The 23,694-nt window shown below is 31.7% G+C and overlaps 1 protein-coding gene across 1 annotated transcript; it reads right to left on the bottom strand.

Moving 5' to 3' along the window:
• Positions 1 to 2,049: 2,049 nt before the first annotated feature.
• On the bottom strand, positions 2,050 to 5,559 carry LOC134727036 (ras-related protein Rap-2a-like). The gene is made up of 2 exons (XM_063591423.1): positions 5,422 to 5,559; positions 2,050 to 3,252 (listed from the first exon to the last, which is right to left on the bottom strand). The coding sequence occupies exon 2, from the start codon at positions 2,963 to 2,965 to the stop codon at positions 2,240 to 2,242; it is 726 nt and encodes a 241-aa protein (XP_063447493.1). The 5' UTR covers positions 2,966 to 3,252; positions 5,422 to 5,559; the 3' UTR covers positions 2,050 to 2,239.
• Positions 5,560 to 23,694: the final 18,135 nt, after the last annotated feature.

Below are 23,694 nucleotides of genomic sequence, written 5' to 3'. Positions count from 1 at the left end.
CACGAAAATTGGTATACAACGAATAATCATAAATTTATATTAGTACATCACAACTTGAACTGAGGTCGGTAACCAGTTTCAAGTGCTTACAAACCATCACCTTTTATCTTTTTGAACCATGTGTTGTAAAGTAAAGCACAGTTTCAGACATGTAAAGCTCAGCTACAAACACTTATTTGAAGAATGAAATAATATGGTTCATTATCCAAAAAGGCAGTGTCAAATGTGTTTCCTTCTAGTCAAATCTATTTGAAAAAGCTAATATAACAGCATTATGTTGAATACTGTCCACCAGTAAATGAAACAGACACAACACAGATTTCATGAAGTATCATAAATTTAGTTGAAATATTTAGCGTTTGTGAAAGGTCATTCAATATTTAAAATCTTCAGTAGGAACCATTTTGTTTCAAGTAAAATAAGCCTGTATCCCTTGCTTTTGGACGATTTAAGAACCTTCTGCAGTTTTTATATATAATTCCTGAGAAGCCGAGTTCATCCCTTGTTTTGATTTAGATCGGTTCGATTTGCTTTTTCTTAAATTTTGAACATTATTTTTGTTTTGTTTTGTTTTCTATTTTGTTTTTATTTCTCTGTTTCTTCTACATTAAACCAGTAATCAGCCGATCAATGAATTTGGTAATACAACCACCAATCTTCCATCATGCTTATCAGTCATATCCCTTAAATGGCACATCAACGTATAATAATAGAGATAAAATGGTCGTTGCACCAGAAGCCTAGGATATGTTTATTCTTCCGGTTTACCCGAGTTCACTTCGGTTTTTGGTTGGAATGGTTTTACTTAATTTTTATTTGTGTTTGTAGTGTAGTATTTTATTTTTATTTGCTTGTCCGTTTGTCGTTTTCCTTTTGGTCATGGCCATGTCTGTTTGTATTTAACATATGGTTTATGCCCCCTTACTTTCCACTTGGTATTGTGTCTCTCTCTTCCTACAATACATGGTGGGATGAACTGACGTTTATGGAAAATAATACTATCAGAATACCGATATCGGTTGTAAAATGTTTTGAAAGTATTTAAAAGTCTGTGCTATTTGTAAACATAAAAAAATTATCTTGGGTGTCATTTTCATAATGTCTAACATCTAGTAGCATAAGTTATATCCAAAAGGGAATGATTAATTGGCATTCTCTCATTTTTGTAGTATTTTCACATTTACTGACCGGTGTGAGAAAAATATGTCTCCTCACTAGTGAAAAATCTGTTCTCAGCAAATGATTGGTTGAAAAATTGTGACGTTAAATTTTCTTGTTCTACTGAATGTTCTTATAGTGACGTCATTAAAAATGGTTACAATGCCTGTTGACCGTTAGTTGGTTGACCGTTATGGAATAACCGTTTCACAAATGATATCGGATATGTTCCTTACGTCGTAACTACAATCTCCTTCCCTTTCATGAATGTGACCTATCAAATTAGACTATATACCAGATTTGTAATCATATAAGCATCACGACGGGTGCCACATGTGGAGCAGGATCTGCTTACCCTCTGGAGCACCTGAGATCACCCCTAGTTTTTGGTGGGGTTCGTGTTGTTTATTCTTTAGTTTTCTATGTTGTATCATGTGTACTATTGTTTTTCTGTTTGTCTTTTTCTTTTTTAGCCATGGCGTTGTCAGTTTGTTTTAGATTTATGAGTTTGACTCTCCCTTTGGTATCTTTCGTCCCTCTTTGACGTAACATCAAAATACCCAAATTTCCATAAATCTTTGAAAAGGAAGGATAAAAATCATAAGAGAAACAGATTCTACCACTGTATCTCGTGTATTACGATATTTCTCCATTCTCAACAGTTATTTTTTTATTATTAATAAAGCTCGGCAAGCCTCGCGCTTTAAATATTAAAATTTAACTGTTTCGAGTGGAGAAATATAGTTATACACTTGTTGCAGTTGTGAAATCTATATTAAACAGCTTGCGAGTATGAATATATAACTCAACCCTGATAGAAATAAATTTTGAAGGTTTTTGTGTTTTTATTACAAACAAACAATACAAATTATTTTATAGTCTTCATGAGCACTTTGAATACGATATAAAACATTAAAATAGTTTGCAATACAACTATAAAAAATCGTGCATTTAATAAATGGTTGGACATTTTCTCTCAAAATTATAACAAACCTTACATCGCAGCAAATGCTCAAACTCGTCGATAAGCACATTTGGTAGCCAATAAGTTGGAATGTTGTTCCTTTAAAAGTATAAAAAATTATGAAACGGCACAGTCACCTTTTGACCTTGATGATCGCTTCATTTTTGGCTTGCTTCCTCTTCGTATAAGACTGCGACTGCGTGAGAATTTAGACTTGTCTTCCGCCTGAATTTCTTCTGGTGGCGTTGTTTCCGGCTCGGGACATTCTAATGAATGAACACTCATTCGTCGCAACATAAAACGTTCGGTATGTTTAGCTCTAGGTGTTTTGACTTGTCCAAGTAAAAGTTTGAAAATGTCGGAAATTCCGGTATCGTCCTTGGCAGAAACTTCAATAAACCCTCCGCCTAAGTCCTCGTTATAAGCCCAATTTAGAGCATCAAATCTTTCAACTTGTCTATTATTTTCCTCATCTAAATGATTCCCTACAATGACGCATGGAATTTCTTGATAATTTTCTCGGGCTTCCTTTATTTGCTCCCATAATTGTTTGACTTCTTCAAATGTTTTTTCGTTCGTAATTGAATAAACTAAAACAAAGCCGTGAGCATTGACAATTGATAGACGTCGCATTGCTGGAAAAGCAATATTTCCGGCCGTATCCAGAAAATCAACTTTTAAATGAGTTCCACATATATCGTATTCCTTTGCGAACAAATCTTCTATTGTCTCTTTGTATTTTTCGTTATAGGTACCAAACAGAAATCTTTGTAAGACCGAGCTTTTGCCAACTCCACCTGCTCCGAGAAAGACAACTCTATTCCTTTGATCGACATCAACCATGTTCACACGTTGTCAAGATATAGATATATTCACTGTAAGATTAATAATAATTTCAAAACATTTCACTTTTTGTCTTAAATATGTGGAATTACAGATCGAGTTTTGTTTCTTTGATTCGAAAAAAAAAAATTGTGCAATTAATTTCCAGGATTACAAAAGTTTGATTTTTGTTGTAAATTCATATTGCCATCTGACGCGGTACAGCTATCTCTCGCATTAAAAGACATGTCTCTGGTTTGTTTTTACTTCCAATCACAGTCATCTGATCATTAATTACATTTTGTCACCTGTAAGAAAATTGATAAAAAGGAATTAATGATCAATTCAATCAGAAAGATGGATTAAGCGCTATGTACATCATCTTGTTTCGACACTGAAAAAAATACACAAATATGACAGGCACATGTATAGCACAATTGTCTATTGTTTTAAAAACAAGATGCCGCACACAATGTAGGTTTCATTCGTTTCCGTGTTGTGCTCTTATAATTAGCGAATTCTTAAAATAGCAGAGACAGAGTTCTTTGTTCATTTCGACCGAGAAAAAAGGACCAGTGATAAAAAAAACTTCGTTCTAAGTACATTTCCCTTTTTATGACACCATTATCGTATTTTCTTACTTTAGATTATAACAATCATGAGTTCTTATACGAAGTTCTACTTCAAATTACAAAGAAAAATATTCTGGTTTATAAAGGCTTCCCGGGAGTCGGATCAAAACCTAACCATTTCAAACAAATTGTTATAAATAATAGTTCGTTATGAGATTTGCACTTACAATTAAACCAATAAACTATACATATGATCCTCAAATCCATTTAAAATTGATAGAAATCTTGTTAATATAAAATCAATAGTAATTTAGCTAAGTCAGGGATCATGCGTTGAGCTTATTTGTGTGTATGTGGGCGTGAGTTTTATAAACTCTCTCTTTAATTAGGCCCGTGCATTTTATATGTGGCGCAAAAAAGGGGGTATGTGTTCGGGATATCTTATTTCTATTTCAGCAACGACTTGTATTGCAGGTATTCATAACATTATGAATTTGTAAAAGTTAAATGTGAAAAAGATTTTTAATGATTTTTCTGTTATTATAAAAAAGAAGATGTGGTATGATTGCCAGGAGACAACTCAATATCCACAAAAGACCAAAATGACACAAACATTAACAACTATAGGTGAACCGTACGGCCTTCAACAATGAGCAAAGCCCATACCGCACCGCATAGTCAGCTATAGGCCCCGATAAGACAATGTAAACAATTCAAACGAGAAAACTAACGGCCTTATGTATGTAAAAAAGTAAACGAAAAACAAACATGTAACACATAAACAAACGACAACCACTAAATTACAGGCTCCTGACTTGGGACAGACACATACATCAATAATGTGGCGGGGTTAAAAATTATGGTTGTTTTAACAAGTAAGAAATTGTTCAACTCCTTTTGACTGGGAATACTTGTTTCTTTGTCAGGTTATTATTTTTGTACAAGTCGATACAAGTCATTTCAAAACGAATCTTTTTGTTATGGTGACCACCTTTTGTAAGTGATTATTTGAGAGTAAGAGCAAGCTGACACAATATATCATATATCAGAAAGTTGTCAAAATAAAAAAAGCAGGACAGAGATTTATACAATTAAAAAACTTTCAGGATAAATTTTTCATCCTACCTCCCTCCCCCTTCTTCCCCCTTAAAAATCAAATGGTTGCTCCCTTAACAATTGTTAACAACAAGTGCGATATTGTTGTTTAATAGAAATAAACCAGTTTCAGGTAACAAAATCAGAGTAAAAGACAAATATCATGATAGTAATAACTGGAGAATGAATACATGTTGGCTTAAGCAAGAGAGTATGTACACAACCTATTAAAGATGCATGTGTAGTCGTTTTTCCTGTTAAAAAATTGAAACTTATGGATGATTTTCCAAAAAGGCTTTCAATGACCTCTTAATGAGGTGATTTTTCTATATTTAAGACAGTTATTATAGTGTTGAATAGAAATATCTGGTCTTTTGATTTCGTAAAGCATGCGCAATTCATAAGAAAGTTGAATAACTAAAACAAAACAATCAAAAATCATATTCATGTTTAATACTGTTCATAGAGTTTTGAACGGTATGCGAAATAACGGTATGCAAACTGACTGATTTTAGATAAAACGTATCGAACCCTCACTTTAAAGACTAGCTCAAATGATAAAACAAATAGAAAATAATGAAAAATAATTGAAAAGACCCCTTCCCCTTTTTAAAAAAACAACAAATAGATAAACAAATACAAAAAAGGAAAAGCTAATATAAATAATTAAGACATGACCAAGATCTAACAACAAAAACAACCAAAAAGAAAGAAGAAACAACTAAATGGAAATATAAGAAAGTTAATGTTCTAGTTAGTCTCGTAACGCTGAATTTAAAGCGAAAAAAAGTGAGAAAAAAAATAACATACCTAAATCATAGTTCACATGCAATCTCTGCTATAATCACTGACAATAATTTTAACTGACACTGATTAGTTGATCATGTTCATTTCATATCTGACGCGTCTGTTGTTTACAGCTAAGTCTCCGTGAACAAAATATACAACGGCCAATAATCAATGAGAAAATTAAAGCAATTTATTCAAGGAGCCGTCAACAGTCGCATTATCTCTTAGCCGTGTGTGAGAATGTTAGCTATATCTCTTTATTAATATTTATTTGCTTTTTAATACCATTAATTGAAAACAACACCACTGGAAAAACATTAATTCTATATTATTCATCAGTATATAACATATATGTCTATACAACATACCAAAAATAAAACATTTAATGTGCAAAAGTATTTATCCAATTCGTTTAGCATAAAACACTGAAATTTAAGACTTTGGTGAGTAGGAAATGTACTAATACTAAAGCCAGACGATACTTTGATAATTTATTCACGCACGAACCCTGAGTAGATTAAAGTAGGCGTTATGCATTTTCTGACAACAGACACATTTACAAATTACTTGTTTTATTATCAACAATGAATAAATTATAAAAGACTGTATGTACTTATATCTGAGTGGGTTCAGCCACGAATATATGAGACTATTCCATCTTATGTACATATAAGTCGCATATTCTTAAAATAGGAATTAGTTTTGATTAAAAGGAATATTATCAATATCTCAAATTCGCCAGCAGTAGAAATACATTGAGAAGATATTTTATAGTTGTGAATTTGGAATGAGATCTTCATTGAGTGTTTTTTTCTGTCGTCATATCGCTTTGTTAAGAATAGCGGAGATGGAATATATAGTCAGACTGCATTAAGCAATACACGAAAGCTTAGGTGAAATGACAAAACAAAAAAAACCAAAAAAAAAAACCGCCGTACGCATGTAGAAAACACTCTAATAAGTACAGTGTTTGTGGTACCCGTCTAATCGGTAAGTGGTCGAAGCTTTTAACACAAATATAGCGACAAGGTATAATTGTTCTATTTCGAAGACATGAAAGCGCAACATTATAACATCAAACGTATGTTTTAACCTCAAAACTTTCCAATTCAACATCAGAATGTAGAAGAAAAAGGCGTTCTGTCTTATTCTATTTTTCTCATTTATGATGTAATTTACATAATCCAAGCCTCAAATTCTTTCAAAACACACGCACACAACTACAATATTTTACAAGTAGCACGCTTTTCCCACAATAGATGGTATAACGCTGAGATTTGTAGTAGAGCAGGGATACATAATTAACTGTATTGTACCTATAGTCAAACATTCAGCCTTGTTTTACTTTTTTAGTTGCTGCAGTATTTATAATCAGACTACGATCCATCAATACACATTTAGTTTCAATGTCTGAAGCATTCAACGCCGTAGGATGAAAAATAAACTATTTTAATCCGTCAGATTTTAATGGCTTTTGTCTATTATAAAATATAAAATCCAAAGGTTATAGCATTAAGTTATGATAGTCGCAAAGGTGTATTTTTATTCATATATATTTTCAAAATACCTTCACATAGAACGTGGTCATAGAATTACTCATTTCATTCTTTTATATATTTTTGTACATGAATAATGTATAAAATGCCAAATATGAAAAAATAAAAATTATCGGGTAAAAGTTGGTAGATAATTATTGGACTTTATTTTAAATCAATAAAATATAATCATCTGGATTGAAAATAGATATTTTCAATTAATAATATGATTCCAACGCAATGTTTTAATAGTTTGATGTTATAAAATTCATCAAGTTAAAACTTGTCCATAACTATAAGTGGAAGTATATACGAGTAAACATCAATATATAACAACACAACAACAATGAAACCAACGCATACATCAAAATGTTTGACTACATAACAATTATGGAAAATAATAATATTTACAACTCTGAAACCAAAGAAAAAAAATATAAAATTCGTCAATAGAAGCTCATATGTAAAACCCATTATGGAATAAAACCTACAATTCATAGCTCCATTGCTATCTATATTAAATTCTGCAATTTCAAGGCTTTATGGCTACTTTGTTTGTTACTGTAGTTGTAATAAAGTGTCAGTCAAAAAATCGGAATTAATGTCAAACCTATAAGTTCCCCTGACTTTTGCTTTAAACAATTAACATACTTATAATTGCATATTAGAGCGTGCAGATATAGGTAATTATGATCTGAACAACATGATAATTGTGCACTACTATTATAATTCTATATACGGTTGTATTATTCAAAAGAAGCTTGTAACAAGGACTCTTAAGTGTTCCCAAGTTCCGATACTTCATTTGATTCGAAAAATTCCCGAATAGTTCACCAATTGACAAATATACAGCTATATGGCGTTGTCAGTTTATTTTCGATTTATGAGTTTGACTGTCCCTCTGGTATCTTTCGTCCCTCTTCTATGAGTAGGAACTATATTGTTTATAATATGTACTACTTCATTGCATGTTCCTTCTGACCGGGCTCGAATTGAGTGGTTCTTTTCCTTATAGAACGACTAACACCGATATCGGTAAGGTTAGAAGTGTTTCTAACAAATAACATTGTTAAACTATCGTCATAAATTGTATCTTTAAAGAATGTTTGCGAGTTCCCAATAGCCTTTTCGGGGAATATATGTTAGAACTAGCCAAGGAATTTGTTTTTGTCCCGGCCGATAAAGCTGCTAATAATATTATTATTGTTTGACGTAAATTTTACATTGAGGTTCTGAAAAAGGAAATAACCAATTCACCAACATTCCAACTGACTCCATTTTCAGAAAACGAAATCTGTAACAAACATAAACTTTTAGCCACCGCTTTACAAGCAGAGCCAAATACAATGAAAGTCCCAACTATGTATTGGCTTCCGAAGCTACACAAAACCCCTTACAAATATAGATTTATTTCGTCTTCAAGCCATTGTTCAACTACTAAATTGTCTATTATTCTTACCAGCACACTTGGTACAATTAAAAACCTCATAATAAATTGTTCAAATAAGGCCTTCGAAAATAGTGGGATAAATTACTTTTGGAGTGTCAAGAACTCGTTGGAAGTACTTGATAAATTGCATGCTTATATTGGTGATTTTGAATCTGTTCAAAGTTTTGATTTTTCTACCCTGTATACCACATTGCCTCACATTCTCATTAAGAAAAAATTCACACACCTAATTAAATGGGCATTCAAAAAATCAGAATGTGAATATATATGTTCTAACTCTTTTAGGTCATTTTTTAGTAGCAATAAACAAAAAAACTATGTTAATTGGACATGCTTTGATACTATATATGCCCTTGAATTTTTACTAGATAACATTTTTGTTCGCTTTGGGGATTCCGTATATCGTCAGATTATCGGAATTCCAATGGGGACTAACTGTGCACCACTTATTGCGGACCTCTTTTTGTATTGTTACGAGTTACAATTTATGACAAAAATAAGCAAAGACCCATCAAAACAACATCTGATAAACAAATTTAATAATACTTTTAGATATTTGGATGATATTTTGGCTCTCAATAATGACGACTTCAGTATGTATATTAATGAAATTTATCCTGGTGAACTTACTTTAAATAAAGCTAATACTAACAATGACCACTGCCCTTTCCTCGATCTTGATATTTATATCACTAACGGAAAGCTGAATACTAAAATTTATGATAAAAGGGATGATTTTTCATTTCCTATCGTTAATTATCCGTTTTTAGATGGTGACGTTCCCTTGTCACCATCTTACGGTGTTTATATATCTCAACTTGTACGATTCGCTCGTGTATGTAACAATGTTTTAGATTTTAACGAGAGAAATTTATGTATTACTGAAAAATTATTACACCAGGGCTTTCGATATCACAAACTAGTCAAAACATTTACTAAATTTTATCATCGGTATAAAGACATCATTCGTAAATATAGCTCAACATGCAGACTTTTTATACGTTCAGGTATTTCACATCCAATTTTTTATGGAAATATTCTTTATAAAGCACAAAGGTGTCAGTATTCACCTCATAAACTTACAAAACCTTTGAATAGACTTATTAAGAAGGGGTATAATTACGATACTGTTGTCAAGTCATTAAAGATTGCATATTTTGGCGTTAATATTGAGTCACTGATAAGGTCTTTGCGTCGGAACTAAACACATTTATTCTAAAAACAGTTGTTGGCATGACACGGGTTATGTTCTTCTCATATATGTTATGATGGTATGATACTAAACCCCTTACGGGAAGGATTGTGCCTGATGTTCATTTGATGAAATCATAATCTTTCAGTCAGTTTAATTGAAGTCTGGAGCTGGCATGTCAGTTAACTGCTAGTAGTCTGTTGTTATTTATGTATTATTGTCATTTTGTTTATTTTCTTTGGTTACATCTTCTGACATCAGACTCGGACTTCTCTTGAACTGAATTTTAATGTGCGTATTGTTATGCTTTTACTTTTCTACACTGGTTAGAGGTATAGGGGGAGGGTTGAGATCTCACAAACATGTTTAACCCCGCCGCATTTTTGCGCCTGTCCCAAGTCAGGAGCCTCTGGCCTTTGTTAGTCTTGTATTATTTAAAATTTTAGTTTCTTGTGTACAATTTGGAAATTAGTATGGCGTTCATTATCACTGAACTAGTATATATTTGTTTAGGGGCCAGCTGAAGGACGCCTCCGGGTGCGGGAATTTCTCGCTACATTGAAGACCTGTTGGTGACCTTCTGCTGTTGTATTTTTTTATTTTGGTCGGGTTGTTGTCTCTTTGACACATTCCCCATTTCCATTCTCAATTTTATTTTTTACAGAGTTTGTCTTTAGTGCCGTGTGGAGGCAGTAGAGTGCCTCCCCGTGCTTCAGGTTTATGCTCTTATAATATACTAGATTATGGAGTGTGTGTCCGAGCGAGAACTGCTCTAGTTCATTACTTTAGGAATGTTTATCAAAAAGTAGTATTTCAATATTCAGCTCCATTCTACTAATTGGTCAGCCATCAGTCCTACCCTGATATACACTATCTTTTTCGGGTAATTAATACTGATAGCGTTTGACATTTTCAGCCGAACAAATTTATCACTTTTACTTAACTTAATTATTGTATGCTGGTTCATATTCTGGACGCCAATCTTTGCTCCTTTATTATGTAATTCACTAACAAAACAATTATGAAGCTAAGAAACGGGAAAATACTAAATACTAAACTTGTTCAAAGGGTATCTACACGTCTCAATCTTCAAAATCGGTTATCTAAAAATACTACCATCGCTAACATTTTTAACAATAAAAATCGTGGTTACCCTTCTATCGATAAGTGTCATGCCAAAAAATGACTTACATGTCCCCGTCTTTCCACCAACAATACGGTAAGGTCCACGTTTAATGGTCGCACATTTTCTTTAAATTTTGAAACTGATATTACTTGAAAAACAAACAGTATTATTTATTTACTCACATGAAACAAACCGGGATGTGGTATTCAGTACGTAGGAGAAACTGGAAGATATTTATCAAAACGCACTCAAGAACATCTGTATCGTTTTAAAAGACCTAATAAATTCAAAAGTATCATTTACCAACACCTTAAGAAGCACAACCATCCTTTTAAATATTTAGCAGTTCAACCTTTAGAAGTAGTAAATAAGCAGCCTGGTGAATCGCATTCAAAGTTTGTACGATCACGGAAAATAATTGAATTAAATTGGATTAAAAAATTACAGACAGTTTACCCTCTCGGTCTAAATGATAATATCATGGGAATTGGTAATATATCTAGAACCAATTCCGTTAACATTTTGGATATTGTTTCTAAAACTGTTCGTAAAAACCGTTCTCACGGTTGTAGAACAAATCGCAATCAAAGAAAATTTCGGGCCAATCATACCAATATTTCGGACCTAATTTCTATTTCAAAAAACAACGGCAGACATTATCTGTTAACAAAACTCTGTTCGTTACCGGTTAACAAGTTAAATAAAATTTTGGAGGATTGCAACACAATTTCATATAGCAGTCCTAAGTATGAAATTGTTCAAATTATTATGGCATATTGTTATTCTAAATTATTTCCCAAAATTGATCGCCCTGAAGATCATAAAAAACATTTTATTAAAATTAAGTATGTCAATAAAGGCTTTGATTTTGTAAATATTGCCGGTATATTTAACGACCATTCTGTTAAAGAACAAATTCCTGGATATTTTGACAATACTGAACTACCTCTTATTTGTTATATTTACAAGAAATCTACCCGGAAATTTGTGTTTAATTATAGTCAATTGTGTAAAGATGTTAATATCAGTGAAAATACACCTACTTCATGTAATTGCAGTAATTCCGAATATATTTATGGACCCATTTCCCATGTTATAACAGGAGATCTTAACATCGTTCAAGACCGAGAGTTAAAATCATTTCTCAGTAAAGGACCTAAATATCGTCCCCCATCAATTATTAATTGGAATGAGTGTCGTAATATCATCCACGACTCACTCCATTCTTACTGTATGAAATGGATAAAACGGGAAAAAGCTGACAAAAAATCTTTGGACTCTTTTTTTAATTCAGTAATGAAGATAGTTGATATACGTATTCAACATTTTAAAGAACATTTTACTATTAACAATAACCACAATAAACCTATTTCTCGCATCAAACATAAACTAAAAGAACTAGCCAAGGAATTTGTTTTTGTCCCGGCCGATAAAGCTGCTAATAATATTATTATTGTTTGACGTAAATTTTACATTGAGGTTCTGAAAAAGGAAATAACCAATTCACCAACATTCCAACTGACTCCATTTTCAGAAAACGAAATCTGTAACAAACATAAACTTTTAGCCACCGCTTTACAAGAAGAGCCAAATACAATGAAAGTCCCAACTATGTATTGGCTTCCGAAGCTACACAAAACCCCTTACAAATATAGATTTATTTCGTCTTCAAGCCATTGTTCAACTACTAAATTGTCTATTATTCTTACCAGCACACTTGGTACAATTAAAAACCTCATAATAAATTGTTCAAATAAGGCCTTCGAAAATAGTGGGATAAATTACTTTTGGAGTGTCAAGAACTCGTTGGAAGTACTTGATAAATTGCATGCTTATATTGGTGATTTTGAATCTGTTCAAAGTTTTGATTTTTCTACCCTGTATACCACATTGCCTCACATTCTCATTAAGAAAAAATTCACACACCTAATTAAATGGGCATTCAAAAAATCAGAATGTGAATATATATGTTCTAACTCTTTTAGGTCATTTTTTAGTAGCAATAAACAAAAAAACTATTTTAATTGGACATGCTTTGATACTATATATGCCCTTGAATTTTTACTAGATAACATTTTTGTTCGCTTTGGGGATTCCGTATATCGTCAGATTATCGGAATTCCAATGGGGACTAACTGTGCACCACTTATTGCGGACCTCTTTTTGTATTGTTACGAGTTACAATTTATGACAAAAATAAGCAAAGACCCATCAAAACAACATCTGATAAACAAATTTAATAATACTTTTAGATATTTGGATGATATTTTGGCTCTCAATAATGACGACTTCAGTATGTATATTAATGAAATTTATCCTGGTGAACTTACTTTAAATAAAGCTAATACTAACAATGACCACTGCCCTTTCCTCGATCTTGATATTTATATCACTAACGGAAAGCTGAATACTACAATTTATGATAAAAGGGATGATTTTTCATTTCCTATCGTTAATTATCCGTTTTTAGATGGTGACGTTCCCTTGTCACCATCTTACGGTGTTTATATATCTCAACTTGTACGATTCGCTCGTGTATGTAACAATGTTTTAGATTTTAACGAGAGAAATTTATGTATTACTGAAAAATTATTACACCAGGGCTTTCGATATCACAAACTAGTCAAAACATTTACTAAATTTTATCATCGGTATAAAGACATCATTCGTAAATATAGCTCAACATGCAGACTTTTTATACGTTCAGGTATTTCACATCCAATTTTTTATGGAAATATTCTTTATAAAGCACAAAGGTGTCAGTATTCACCTCATAAACTTACAAAACCTTTGAATAGACTTATTAAGAAGGGGTATAATTACGATACTGTTGTCAAGTCATTAAAGATTGCATATTTTGGCGTTAATATTGAGTCACTGATAAGGTCTTTGCGTCGGAACTAAACACATTTATTCTAAAAACAGTTGTTGGCATGACACGGGTTATGTTCTTCTCATATATGTTATGATGGTATGATACTAAACCCCTTACGGGAAGGATTGTGCCTGATGTTCATTTGATGAAATCATAATCTTTCAGTCAGTTTAATTGAAGTCTGGAGCTGGCATGTCAGTTAACTGCTAGTAGTCTGTTGTTATTTATGTATTATTGTCATTTTGTTTATTTTCTTTGGTTACATCTTCTGACATCAGACTCGGACTTCTCTTGAACTGAATTTTAATGTGCGTATTGTTATGCTTTTACTTTTCTACACTGGTTAGAGGTATAGGGGGAGGGTTGAGATCTCACAAACATGTTTAACCCCGCCGCATTTTTGCGCCTGTCCCAAGTCAGGAGCCTCTGGCCTTTGTTAGTCTTGTATTATTTAAAATTTTAGTTTCTTGTGTACAATTTGGAAATTAGTATGGCGTTCATTATCACTGAACTAGTATATATTTGTTTAGGGGCCAGCTGAAGGACGCCTCCGGGTGCGGGAATTTCTCGCTACATTGAAGACCTGTTGGTGACCTTCTGCTGTTGTATTTTTTTATTTTGGTCGGGTTGTTGTCTCTTTGACACATTCCCCATTTCCATTCTCAATTTTAAATATACTTTCCAAGCCCAAACCTGTGTAATGGTGTGACGATAAAACATAAAATGTAAAAATCATTCGAAAACGCATCAAAACAACAAACAAAAAGACTAGATGCAAAAATACCGACATTAGAGTACTAATGGATACTGACAAATACTCGCGATCCAATGACAACTAATAGATACATCAGGTTTTCCAGACCAACATATCAATCAGTACATATTCAATAGAGTTCAAGCAAGAGACCCCAGAAAATTTAAACTCCTCTCACTGCATACCTGATTACTATGAAACATGATATAAACTTCTCAAAGAACTGTCAGTTACAGTTCAAAGCGTTTAAAACACTATTTTTGTATTTTGTTATTGCGTGTGTGTGGCTTTTATTGAAAGTATACCCGTTGTGACAAGAAAATACCCACATATTATAAAGATACTAATTTCAGCTGCTGCAGTGATTATTATTCTATTTTTGGATAACAGAACAAGGAAATCCGGTGTGCTTATTAATATATGTCATGATTAAAATAACTTTTTGTCAGGATGAATGGCTGTCATACGATAAATGGTCATTATCTATATATCAAAAAAGGGTTATGGAGTAGATACTCACGAGACAACATCAAATAAACACAAAGGCAATAAATATATCGATACTAACTAGTGACAATGGGAATTCAAACATGCAAACATATTGTTAATACTAGGAAATGCAACATTACGAACAGACAATATATCGTTTGTGTTTGTTTGATAGTTTATATATGAATGTTCATTAAATGAAAACGAGTGATTGATATGAACCATCGAATTTTAATAAACTAGAAACTCAAATCTTATAAATCATAATATTAGAAGAGTTTACACTCCTCTTTTTGAAAATAATCCAAATAGTCTTCAATTTCTACAGTTGTAGGATTACTTTTCACATCGTGTTCCCCTCTCATTTGTTAACAGTCAATGTGCCAATCGTCAATAATTTTATTCAAGTGTCCATCATGAATCCTCATGGATCTAACACGAGCAAATGGCGGGTCTGGCGAAGCGGGTTAGAGATTTGATTTTAACATTACTATCTCCAATAGTTATATATGTTACGTAAGGGCTCTCTTTTTGTTACATTATACTCTTAAATGTTATGTTGATTATCATAAGGTTAGATTTCAGTACAATATTGAAATAAAATCGCACTATGATCTGTACAGCGAGATATCGAGAACTTTTAACCTTCTTACTAAAGAAATTGTTTTGGTGTATTTTGGAATCCGTGCACCGAATATCTACAGTTATTTTTTTTTAAACTTTGAACCATATCTGTCAGGTTACAACGGAAATTGGCTTTAGAGTAAATCCAATAAAACAATGATATTCTTAACACTGTGTCGATTAAACTTGACCGCATTTATTTAAAAAGCATGTTATTTTTACTCTACAAACGAAGACTCTATATATTATCTGAACCATCATAATCTATTTTTAACACTGACTGCTTTGTTCAGATTCAACTATGAATAATGGCCTGCTAGGAGCCTTGATGAAATTAATAAAATTTGTACTTATTTTGTCGTGTCCTAATTCATTAATTATAATATAATAAATGTAATGGTGTTCTGACTATTAGCTTTACATTTCTGAGAGATAGAGAAAAATCAACTCACGTGACCATTATTGACATTATTCGGCTGATTGATTATTAAACATTAAAGTTTTTAAGCAGATTGGCTTAAACATGCATTTCACGATCCTGTCTTCATCTAAAGAACATTAGTATCAAATCAATCAACACACATTGTACAATTCAAGTTCAATTCCTGAAAAAAAGTTAAGTCATATTTGGCTCACATGTTTTCTTTATTGAATAAATTCTATCAATACTAAAGTTTTTGTTCTTCAGATATTTATAAATCCCCCTTTAATTGGCAGTTGATTTAACATTTATAGTATGCCTTTTACCCTTAAAGACACATAGAATGGCATTACAACTGAAAGCAGTACCAAAAATGAAGAAAAACTCCTTTTCAGAATTCAGTATAAAAACAGTATGACAAGCACGCACATGTTCAACTTAGTTACATACCGAGTTTGTTCGTTGTTGCAAACATAAAGGCTACTAAATGACTACAAAGCCAATTTTGCATAGGTACTATTTGTGTACTTAAAATCTGTAGTACTGAAAATTTACTTTTGATATTTAGTTCTATTTCTTTACCTTAAAATTATTGTACTATTTACGTACCTGTATTTTACAGTACTTGATTTGTACTTAAAATTTTGGTACAGAAATAAAAAAATATTCCATGTTTGAAAATCATAATTGTAAGAGATTTAAAATAGACATACTATCAAAACGCTGAAAATGTAACGGTGTAACCAAATATATACAGTACATTTTGTATTTAAATTTTCGAGTACAAATCAAGTACTGTAAAATACAGATACCTAAATATTACAATAATTTTAGAGTGACAAAATAGTACTGAATATGAAAAGCAGATTTCAAGTACTACATATTTTTGGTACAGATATAGTACCTATGCAAAATTGGCTGTGTAGCACAAGATTCCTATCCGAATGATCTAAGCCATGAATTCAGAGCACTGATAATCATTGTCGTGTTTATCTGAAGGTATCATTTGCCTTGCTATCAACATGATTTAGTTAACCAGTTGATTCATTGTCCTTATATTGATATATTTGACGAACTTCAATCTTGCAACTTTTCTTGCACAATTTGTTGTGTTGTAATTTCAAAACTAAGCTCCAGACGACTTTGGGTTTTTGACAATATATTATTGTGTTATTAACACAGATATGGACAAGTTAAATCTATATCGTTGGATTTATTAGACGTTATTTTTTGGCTTCTACCAAAAAAGGTAAAAAATCCACTATGGTTTTTGCTAAAATATTTTTGTAACGGTCACCATGTAGCTTTATATTGCTATTACTTCTAATTATTGACGACTTTGGTTTTAATTTGTCCAAAGATTGCTGTGTTGTTGTCATAGATACGGAGAAGTAAAACCTCTGATCTTGGAATCACAAGTTTTTTTTCTCTTATTGACAATGGTTAAATTCCACAATGTTTTAACAAGATTTCATGTCTGCTACTTGTTGAAAATCGTATTTTGACCTCTAAACGACTTTTTTTGTTGATTGATTGCTGTATCATTGACATATATAGTAGCAAGTAAATCTCTGATATTTGATTCACAAGTTTTTTCTTTCTTTTTCCTATTAATAAACGTACAAAATCGACTAAAGCTTCTACAGAAAGATTGTCATAACCCTGTAGCCATGTCGTCCAAACACATTCCATTAAACAGTAATTGTAATAGTTAAAATTCAATTATACAACTTTGCTTTGAGCAACAATCGTTCCATAGCCGACTTATTCATAGTGAGAGCATGACGAGAAAGGCGTTCTTATAGATCATATAGTTATGAGTCTTGATGAGATATCATTAGTCCTCTACTCTGTTGCTTGTAAATTGAATAGACTTGTTTCAGCCAGGAAATTGACTGTAAATTAAGCTTAATCAAGAATATTAAAAGTTCATTCGAAGTTAATTGAGTGTGCTTAAAAATGAATTTCCAAGTGCAAATATAAACGTAATGAGAATTTTAACAATATACTTGTAAGATAAACTTCCCTATTTGATTAAGGAGAAAAGACTTGTTCAATATTTGATGACACACTGAACTTATGTAGTATACATTAACTAATAGGTATTTATAGTCGTTACTTATAGATAATACAATTATTATTATTATTGTATAGCAATATAATATTTCCCACAGAAAGCAACCAAAAGTTAGCGTGCAATAAATTCCAATATTGCACTAGTGCAATAAATCTTCAAAAATTCATGACGTCATCAACGTCAAAATCTAGTTTAAACCAATTTTTACTTTTAAATATTATATTGCTATACAATAAAAGGGTTATTGCATGAATATTGGGGAATATTGTCCCTCGTAGAACATATATTGCACTCGCAAGCTCGTGCAATATAAGATTATACTCGGGACAATATTCCCCAATATTCATGCAATAACCCTATATTATTATACAGTATTTATAACAGCGCATTATATAATATTAAAATTACCCTAAGCGCTTTACAATATATTTCCATATACATATACATATTGGTAGTCTTTTGGTGTTGTCGACTATGAACATATAGCCATTCTTCAGCTATCCCACTGAGAGATACAGTTGTGAATAAAGGTAACAGTAGAACACCGCTGTTAAAACGTCAAAAATCGATTGACAGAAAATAAATCCCTGTTACCAACTAAAACCAAGGGAAACACATCAACTATAAGAGGAATATAACGGAACATCAGAAACACTGTAGTGTAAATCTTCGTATTTGTCTTTGCAGAAAAAAAGTATTCATATCATTTCAATTAATCAATCAAATTAAAATGTTATGGTCAATGACATTTGATAAAAAGAAATCACTTATCTGATTTTGTTAAATCAAATCTAAAAATCTAAATACAAAAATCACTAAAACTGACCAGTTCATATTTTAAGTGACTGATTATATCTAAAACTAAAATGACAGTTTAAGTCCGCCATTTTATTTTTTATATAACTCTTTAATATCTGTAATTTTAACGACAAGATTAAGTACAATTGATAACTATAGAAATAGAAATCGGTTTAAACCAGTGCTAGCTGCCGTATTGAGCATACATTGTTCATTGGAGACTTTAAAAAATAAAACCGGGTTAATTATTTAATGTTCTAAGCAAAATGCATATAAACACAGTCAGCATTCAAAATAAAAATCGTTAACCTTGTGATTGTGTATACAACAAAGGAAGGAAGAACATTTCATTAATCAGCAAATTTATCTTTGATAAGTTAATTACCAAAATTGGTTAATATTCATTACATTATCGGAATAGAAGCCATTCTCAAGGTTGATGTCGTATGTAATCCCCACAGAAATAAACAGGTTAAGAGTACGCAAAATTGGTTTTAGTACACAAGCAATTTATTGGTTAAATCTTGGAAAACTTTTTTTCAATATTGACAGTATTGGATTACATGCTAGACAAATGACCTTGTTTAGTAAATTAATACAACATTTTCAACAACACATCTCTAACAAATGTGTTCGTTAAATGATCGAAATAGAATGAACCATTTACTGGAGACACAACTTTTGAATTTTAATGGATTTCGTCAAAGATTATGTCAACCTACTTGTGAAACGTAAAACATTGTAAGTTTTCGTTTAAAATTGGTTAATAGGTAAAATAGCAAAAATGCCTAACGCCAATGAAATTCAAAACGGAAAGTTTTTTTTTATCAAATGACATTAAATAAAGGCAACAGTAGTATACCGCTGTTCAAAACTCGTAAATCGATGAACAAAAACAAAATCGGAGTAACAAACTAAAACTGAGGGAAACGCATTAAATATAAGAGGAGAACAACGACACAATATTAAAATGTAACACACACACAGACACAAAAATTACACAAAATCCGCTGAGAATAACACAAATAACGTCAAAACCAAATACATGAATTTGGAATAGAAAAGTACAGTAACACGTCTTATAGTACAATAAATCTGTTGATGATACAAATGAGAAAAGATATACGGGTACAGAAGAACTGATAAAATACATTCATCTTCAAATTAAAATAAAAAGTGGGATGAAAGATACCATAGGGACAGTCAGACTCATAGATTGCAAATAAACTGATAACGCCATGGCTAAAAACAAAACGACAAACAGAAAAATAATAGCTCATAAGACAAAACATAAAAAACAAAAGACTAAGCAACACAAACCCAACCAAAAACTTGGGGTGATCTCAGGTGCTCCGGAATGGTAAGCAGATCCTGCAAAATGTTGTCAGTCTTTCTGTCATGACATTTGTATAGACAAAGAAAGCACAATACAAAATAAATTTTGTATGATGGTCATATAACATAAAAAAAAACATAATTGATAATAAACGGGATATTAGTATAATCATTCGTACTCACAGTAACTGTAATCCTTTTTCGTAAGGAATTTTGAAAGATTATTTAGTGAATGACTAACAGATCCAGTTGATATATATAATTGATCTTTATAAAAGAGGGGCAAACGATACCAGAGGGTAATTCAAACTCATAAATCGAAGATAAACTGACAACGACATGGCCAGATGATATATAACGGAAAAAAGACAAATAGACATATAGAAAAACACAAGATAGACAAATAAAGACTAGTACGCTTATGTAATGTCGGTATACATCTTGTTCAACGACCTCATCGGGATGAGTGAATACATATTGAAAACATATTTGCCACTATTTTACGTTTGATTAACACAAAAAATCTGCATCCTAATCACTATTCCGCCTTATTTATGAAATAAAGAATTAGACTTGACGCCGAATTGCTTATCATATTCGAAACCTTTTCATCGAGTTTTACTTGTCGGGTCAGAACACGAGTTACGCGACTAATGGACCAGAAAATGCTTGTTTTTCTAAAGTACTTGATTTCCCTTCCGGGTTTCGATGGTATTGGTGTTTCCCAATCTTTATTTTCCCATGTGGTGTGTTATATGGAAATTGTTCAATTTCATTTCCATATTTTGTCACTATGGCGTTTTTAATAAAATAAATGAATATAACTAAATGTCTGTATTTTGAGTAACAAGATTAAATCAAAAGAATGATTAAGTTTCTTACCTTAATAGCACATTTAAAATTACATTAAAGTTACTTCTGAAGTTATGATCTTCTGTGATACAGTTGAAATAACGAATTCAATTATTGCAGCCTTATATGAATTTCAAGATTTGAATCTTGGTTGTTACAATTACAAAATTAGTCAGAAAACCTTTTCTCTATCCCCGTGTTGATTAAAATCAATAAAACCCTTAACAAATACTATGAACAATCACAGATTATTATCAGGAATGACAGAAAATCATCTGATTTCAAAACAAAAAGTTATAAAGCAAAAGCTGATTATTTCTTACAGTGTTTCATCTTGGAAATATCATGATAATCCCACGTAATTATCTAGGTTATGGTTACAAAACAAATAATACGAATAGAAGATTAATGGCTAATATACATTTATTGTGATTAGCTGTTTGTTGGGTTTAGAAACAAAATGACATAAATCTGATACTAGGATAGGCACAGTCGTGTGCAAGAGTCTTAACAACCTCGTAAATTCATATTTTTTTGTAGCTCAGTGTTCAAAAACTTTAATTTATGGACATACATTTTTCATTAATTTATGGAACGACGATGTAAATGTCCTCATATGGAAAAACATATTATGTGGTACTAGAGTTTTAATGGAAGTAGGAGGTGAAAAATACCAAAGGGATATAACTCATGTGGAAATAAATCTGACAACGCCATGACAAAAATTGAAAAAAAGACCAAAAGACAAACATTATACACAACATTAAAAAGAAAACTAAAGACGAAGCAACAAGTACCCAACCAAAAACAGGGATTTGTAGTTTGAAATCGCATCATTTTATTATGAAACAGTACACAAATATGCGTTATTTGTTATTTTAAAAGAAGTGTTACCGTGTATTTTAGTTTTTGGTGGGGTTCGTGTTGTTTATTCTTTAGATTTCTATGTTGTGTCATGTGTACTATTGTTTGTCTGTTTGTCTTTTTCTTTTAAGCCATTGCGTTGTCAGATTGTTTTAGATTTATGAGTTTGACTGTCCCTTTGGTATCATTCGCCCCTCTTTTAAATTTATAACTCAAAATCTATTATAGTATGTGGAATGGGGTTTTACTTATGAAGCTGTGTAGTTGCATCATTATTTGGTCTATAATAATATTTGTAATCTAAAATTTATATTCTTATATCGAATGGCCTATCGACATAGTAAATGAAACTTTTGGTGCATTAACAGAAAGAACAACCAGTAATATTGGTTTAACTAAACTTGTTAAGAGTTTTCAATAAAAGAAGTTTGAGCAAAGACATACAATATAATTCATAAGTAAAATCCTGAAATACTTATACGTATTGTTTATACGTTGATTCTTATTATTTTCTATTTCTGGTTCATCGACATGTGTTGTTTTCTCTTAAATCAAGTTATTTTGAAATATAACAATATATTTACAGACGTTGTCTTATACTTTTCGTTTTTTTTTTATTGAAAACTTGCACTATATTTTATGGTCTTGCAGTATGGATTTTATTGTTTATCATCTTAATAAAAAGTGTTATATATTTCTTTTATTTGTCTTTGCAAATTATTAGTTGTACTGTAAATTAGTTTATTTTTGATAATACTCATTGACGTGACCGGCACTTATCCATCCCGTCATAGTGTTATTGTGCCATGATAAATTTTTATTCTTTTCTTTCGTTTTTGATAATGTGCCTTACTATATTCCGGATTGTTTTTTTCTTTTTTGGCATATTTATTTCACATCGCTGTCAATTTAATGAAATATTATTCGACTTTCAGACAATTGAAAACTTTAAATAGCTGTAAAACCAGGGTTATCTACATAAGAAAATGCCTTCACCAAGTCAGAAATACGACATTTGCTATCCATCTGCTTGATGTGTTTGAGCTTTTTAGTTTGCCATTTGATGAGGGGCACTCCGTTTTGAATTTTCCTCAGAGTACGGTATTTTTGCTATTTAACTTTTACATTGATCATCTTTCTGTTCTTTTTTTTTTAACATTTCTGTACCATTAAATGTTCAGATTTCACCATAACCGGATATATGTCAAGAAAGTGACTTTTTTCTTCTCCTCAGTCGCAGCAATAACTAAAAGGCATATGTTATCATTAACTGAGACGCGCCAAAGTTTGCGCTATAGTAATCACGGTTGTTTATTGTAAATATAAGCTTGTGGAACAATGATTAGACGCCTCATAGTTTGCGCTATAGTAATCACGGTTATTTATAGTAATCATAAGCTTGCGGAACAATGATTAGTGATGCAACTTTTTAAAGAATCAACTTAGTTATCTTTGTTTTGGTTCGTTGTAATCAAACATATCTCATATTTTGAAACAAGAGTTGTGAGCATGTACAACATAACCCCCCCCCCCCCGCGCATGCTCGCGTATAGGTTGTCAGTTCTTTACACCAATCAGATTTGATACTTAACATTGACTAGTAATGAAACACGTGTTCATTTATTTTATCAATTTTTTTAACTTAATTTTCTTATTCTAATACCCAGAAAACAGTTTATTTAACAACGTTTATAAACAGCAACTTTTTTAAGGGATTGTTTAGATTTTATCTAACCTCAAACAGTATTTGTTACAAGATGAACACAAACATTATACATACATAATGCTGTAATGCGCAGTATTATAAATACATTTGATTTTTTGTATTAACAAAATATTAGAGTTCATTTCACCTATACAAACAACGTCATTGATATAACCCTCCTCACGTAAACCTGATCT

Source organism: Mytilus trossulus, chromosome 7 (assembly GCF_036588685.1).
Source record: "Mytilus trossulus isolate FHL-02 chromosome 7, PNRI_Mtr1.1.1.hap1, whole genome shotgun sequence".
In the NCBI taxonomy this organism is placed as follows: domain Eukaryota; kingdom Metazoa; phylum Mollusca; class Bivalvia; order Mytilida; family Mytilidae; genus Mytilus; species Mytilus trossulus.
Note: the sequence above shows the minus strand (reverse complement) of the source record. Positions and strands in the feature narration are given on the sequence as shown.

What these genes read in the sequence shown, in the direction of transcription:
- LOC134727036 (XM_063591423.1), bottom strand. Translation starts at nt 2,965, where the DNA reads ATGGTTGATGTCGATCAAAGGAATAGAGTTGTCTTTCTCGGAGCAGGT.